Genomic DNA, 5,934 nt, shown 5'->3' with positions numbered 1-5,934 from the left:
TATTTTCAAAGACGCCGCAGTAAAACGAATAAACAGGTGCAAAAAACAATCAAACCATCAAGGTTTTAGGTACTGAAATCTACGAAAATACTAACTTTTTTATATACAACTCCACATGTAAATATTCTTATAACATTTACTTGCTTAGTCCTACATATAAAATTGTTTACTTTTATTTATAAGTACGTGAAAATAATTCTTAAAATGTGGGGTTAGGATAACAGCAAACGCATGTTTTACAAACGCTTTTTTTTAGTTATTATTTTATTTGAGTAAATTTAAATAGTAACAATGAATAAACAGAACATCAAGTATTTTATTTTTGTGCTTACTTTTATTCTAAACGTTTTACTTTTCAAGATTTCAGTACCTAAAATCACCATAAATTTGACTATTTCTCGGCCAGGGATATGGCCACCTTAATAATAATGTAAGGTGGGCCTTTTCGGGCTAGCGCACGGAAAAAGTTTTCCCGATCTCCCACACTTTCCATGCGCTGAAATTAATACCGAATATATGGCTTTAAAATAGAAATATACAGCAAAGTAAAGTAAATTTAAGAAATCTATATGCTATCTCATATTTAACATGTACCTATCTTGTATTTTAATTAGTAAATATTTAGATACATTTCTGTAATATCTTTCGACGTTTTTGCCACCTTATCTGACTTGGACTAATTTAAAACAAATCTCCTTTGAAATAATTTGAGTGTAACCATGGAAACGCATCGTACATACCAAAAACTGTATTGTCAGCGTTGTTTATTTTCTGCCAATTAAATTTATATGCCGATAAAATATACTTAGAAGAAAATCCCGAAATGTCTGATTCTAGAGCAAACGGCACAAATGAACGCGAATTTATTACCAGTAAAATCCAAGTCAAGATATAAACACAAATATCAACTTTTTACTGAATTTCGAAATCTGAACAAAATCAAAACTGTAAGTGACGATATTCTTCTAGTTTACTTTGTTGAAAAAGCTAAGTCTATGAAATCTTCCACGTTATGGAGTCGATTGCCAATGTTAAAGATTTGTTTGGCGATAAAAGAAAATGCAACAAATACAACAAATATCGAAAAACTATTGCTTTCTTAAAGCATCAAGCTGTAGGATACACAGGGTGTGGCGTGTATAATCTATACAAATTAAACTACAGCTTCATAAGAATATTTGTAATAGAAAAGTATTATACGAAAAAGTTCAATTTTTGCTTTTTTTGTAAATTAAAGTTCAGTTATGGATCAAAATATTTTCTCTGGAACGGTCCGGTCCGTGTGCTGTACGATGAGTTACGTGCTGTAGACCAGCCGCGTAAACAAATAATCGTCGTTGAAAGATAGAAAGATACTTCTCAATTTTTTGGGGAATTTTTCAATGTAAAAGTGAAAACTAACAAAACTAGATATTTAAAAAAAAACTGATATTTTCTTATTAAAATAATTACAAGATACTATTTTAAATGCATTGTTGTTACTGCAAGAGTTCGCAAACAAAACCACATCCTTAAGCATCTGTAGTTGCCAACTGCGTGCACTAAACAAACTCCATTAAAATATGGAACTTACCATTTCTAGGGAAAATGTCGAAATTGATCCCCATTAGCGCGGATATAGGCATGGCACCGAGGCACCCAATTTTGACGAATATTTTCCCAAATTCCAGGTACTCCCCTAATTGTGTCAGTAGCTTCAAGTATACGGTTTCGCAATTCTTCCACCGTAACAATTGGAGTATTGTAAACCAATGACTTCAAGTGACTTCTCGAGTACTGTGTGGATGAGCCGCATCTTGAAAATAAAACATGTATGCCTGAACTTGTAATACCACATCGTTCTCAGGCAACCGGTTCTCCAAAAATTCGTCACCATATGTCCATTTAGTCGTCCTTCAAAGAAATAGGGACCCACAAGTACATCGCTTACTATGGCCGGTATTAGACTATAAAAGATATTTGACAAAGATCTTCTATAAAAGATATTTTATAAAAGATTTGACAGTGTAATATCACTCCTTTTATAAAATATTTGTTTTATAAAAGATATTTTATAGGAAGTCACAACAAGCGATTACCTTTGATAAAATATTTGGCAGTTTCAAAACAATATGGCGGAAGACAAGTTTGTTTGGTGCGTTTCGGCTACCAAATTGTTAAGCGTCACAATTTCCTTCAAAATATACAAAGTTCTTTGACAGTGTAATATTACTCTACTGCTCAGAAACTTTTGTTAAAGAAATATTATCAAAAAAATATTTTATAAAATATCTATGTCAAATATCTTTTATAGTCTAATACCGGCCTATGCCAGCCAAACATTTACGGAGAACTGATGTTGAAAATGAGTTTCCGTAATCGCGTGAGGATTTTCAACGCACAAATGTGCATATTATGGAAATTCACTTCATCACGGGTAAATGTCGCCTCATCTGTTACACAAACATAAGCAGGAAAGTCTACTTGATTGGCACCTTGCCGTAAAAACCATATGCAAAAACGCATTCGTTGATCACAATCCGGGGGTAAAATCTGTTGAACTGGTTGCAGATGATAGGGGTGCAACAGCTGGCGCCTTAAGATGCGATGTATGGTACGAGATGAGGTTCCTACTTGCTGTGCGAGTCGTCGAGTACTAATTGTGGGGTCTACATCAAGATTTTCCAACACAGCATCCTCAACATTAAGGTACACTTGCTGACCACGTCCTTCTCCTCGAGGAATAATACTTCCCGTATCTCGCAGCCGCTGAACGCACTGCAGTAAATGCATTGTTTTCTCGGTTCATTATAAAACTAGTTTGTACACAAACTAAAAAATTAAGCAAAGTATACAATAAGAATCCCGTTTTTAATGTAATCGGCACGCTACTCTTATTTTTACTTCTTTATAAAAATTACACTGACTCTATCGTGGAATTACAAAATAAAAACTTTTAACTGGAATCTTTCACTTTTTAACACTAATGGGTTGATGGACGATGCTTAATATTTAATAATTAAGTGAATAATGAATTCAGTACAAATAAAAAATCAGTGGACTGCACAAATTTTTTGACAATGTAACCTAACCTTTTTTTAGTATTACTAGTATTAGATTATAACGACTTAAATTATAAGGTTATATCTCGGGTCGCATAGAAACATTTCCATAGTTTTTAATAAATAACACAGGGTCGGCCTTAATTTACGCTGAATAAATGAACTTACAAAATAATATACAAAAAAAACTCGAAGATAGAACTTTTTCGTATACGATTTTTCTATTACAAATATCACCAGGAAGCTGTAGTTTAATTTTTATAGATTATACACGGTATACACACCCTGTATACCGAAAGAGTCCAAAGTTTTAACAGGAGAACAAGTAACCAAATTTTTATGTGAAGTTCCAGATGAACAATATCTACTACCTAAAGCAATTCAGTGTTTGGGATCTTTGGTGCATATCGAAGAGATGATTTAATTACGTTTAAATGTTGACGATGTGGTAGATAACGCGCTTTCTTATCGTGTTTTTACGAGATGGAAAAACTCATACATCAAGAAGTTTCACCATTACCAATGAAGGATGTACATTTGAGCCCTGCATACTTTATCGTAAATATGCAGGTCTACGACCTAAAATTATGAACAGCAGAAGATTATTTGTTGTATATCGAAACGGCAGGTGTTACGTTCAACACGTTGGATGATACCACACCATCAGTGGTGTTCCGAAAATCGTTGCAGAATACCTAAAACTAGAAGATCCCAGAAAATATACCGAGCATGGACTAAGGCGTTCATCGGCAACGATGTTGGTGGAAAGCGGCGTTGATTTACGCTCTGAAAATGCGCGGAGGATGACGTTCTTCCAGTGTAGCTGAAGGATATATACAAAGAAAAATTGAGGTATCACGAAAACTCAGTCGCAAACTATAACAACTGTATCATTCGTTCGAGAATATCAAAACATTTGCGAAGAGTTTCAATAACTACAGTTTCACTAAATTAAACTCCAAAAGGACTAAACATGTGCAATAATACGAAATGCACAATAAACATAACCATTAATAATAACAATTCAAACTAAAAACATTATTAGTTGAAGCTGGTATTATTGATAGTTAGTTAGTTAATTTTCAATATTCTTTACGCGTTTTTTTTTTCGTTTTCAAAGTAGTATAATAAAAAATATCAATCATTACACGTCCTGAAATAGATTTTTCCGTGCTTCCCATGAGAATTTGTCACACGTACACGGAAAAATCCTTATTTCCAGACTCCTAATAAAATATACTGTGTTTTGTTCTTTTTGAATAAATATCATCGCAACTAAAATGGTAAACTATTGTACAGCCTAGCAAAGTGTATTTTACAGAATATTGATATACCTGGTCCAGACGAGACGATAGAAAAAATGGCGAAAACTATCACAAAGGGGGACACTTCCATCTTGAGTGACTATACTAACTGTTCCGTTATGTACAATTTTTTTTATATTTATTCTCGGCGTTTAATCCAAGGAATTAATAAAAAACAATGGTCCTAACATTTCTTGCTAAGCCACTGGGTAAATATGCTAACAAATATTGTCGACTTTTTAAATATTTTGTCGCTGTGCTAATATTTTCTTATACGGATTAGTGGAATACTACTGACTACTAAAAATTATAATTATTTATGGTACTAGTATGTTGCGGTATATACAGGGTGTCCTAGAATAACGTGTACAACGGAACACCACGGATTCGTGAACCCCAAATTAGGCAGATCTAGGGTAATTCAGCTATATCCGAAATTGCTTAGTTTGGTCGCTAGATGGCCTCAAAGTTGGCGAAAACTTTTTAAATTTTGTAAATAACGCAGATACCTATTAATCGATTTTGATTATTTTTGGGGTGTGGACTTTTGCTTTCAATCTACATATTTTGGTGGTATACAAAGTGTTTTTTAAAACCTACAACTCCCACAAAATTATGTATGGTGATAATATCCGTTGATAACTTTTCCTCTTTCAGGCAATAATGAACTATTTTTTATCTGATAGGTGATATCATTTTTTGGGTCTCTTGTAGAATTTTGATTAAATGAGGGGTTTGGGTACAAAAAATATTTTTTAAATATTAATTTTCCCAAGTGACTTATATGACGTAACACACGAGTGCCATACAAAATTTTATCCAACACTATCATCATAGAATTTCGTTTAAAAAAATAAATAAAAGTAACTTAAAATTTCAAGTTGCAAATGTCAGAAAAAGTAATTTAACGAAATGAATGTATATTTAAATATTACAAAGGATGCGAGTGTCAACCTAAATTGTGTCTGTAACCAATATTTTTTGAGTTGAAATCACGTTGAAATCCTAAAACCAAGATTGAAATCCTAAAACCAAGACTGAAAAAATGGAAAATGTGGAAATTTCATCTGAAATTTTAGAAAAAGCTAATTCGGCTATTGCAGGCATCATTCCGAAGAAATCAAAAACCATATACAACAAAGAACTGAAGGAATTTCAAGATTGGAAAATCAAAGACGAGGTGAAAGGCGTAAATGAAGATGTCTTGCTGGCTTATTTTTTCATTTTAAGTGAGAAATTAGCTCCATCCACATTGTGGACTAAATATTCCATGTTGAAGTTAACTGAGAGTTTATAAGAACATTGAAATTTCTAAATTCCGAAGACTAGTGGCATTTCTAAAGTCTAAGCACAAACATTTTCAACCGAAAAAATCCAAGGTCTTTGAAAGAGAACAAATCGAACAATTTTTGCATGAAGCCTCAGAGGAAGATCATCTTTCTACTGAATAGTTTAACTGAGTTATATTTATTAAATTTGTTGTTTTTAGGTGGCGTTGATATTAGATATTTTTGGCGCTTGCCGTTGCGAGAAATTGACCCATCTAACAGCTGCTGGGAGTATCTTAAAAAAATAGATCGGTTTAATGA

The 5,934-nt window shown here is 33.0% G+C and overlaps 1 protein-coding gene across 1 annotated transcript in view; it reads right to left on the bottom strand.

The window, feature by feature from the left end:
• The window catches only part of LOC108907011 (endothelial lipase-like), a 9,085-nt gene extending 4,640 nt beyond the window's left edge, over positions 1-4,445 (bottom strand). The window contains exon 1 of the mRNA XM_018710478.1: positions 4,376-4,445. Coding sequence (XP_018565994.1) covers positions 4,376-4,436 — 61 coding nt within the window. The 5' untranslated portion in view covers positions 4,437-4,445. The remainder of the gene's footprint in view (positions 1-4,375) is intronic.
• Positions 4,446-5,934: the final 1,489 nt, after the last annotated feature.

This window comes from Anoplophora glabripennis, unplaced genomic scaffold (genome assembly GCF_000390285.2).
Source record: "Anoplophora glabripennis isolate ALB-LARVAE unplaced genomic scaffold, Agla_2.0 scaffold317, whole genome shotgun sequence".
NCBI lineage: Eukaryota > Metazoa > Arthropoda > Insecta > Coleoptera > Cerambycidae > Anoplophora > Anoplophora glabripennis.
Note: the sequence above shows the minus strand (reverse complement) of the source record. Positions and strands in the feature narration are given on the sequence as shown.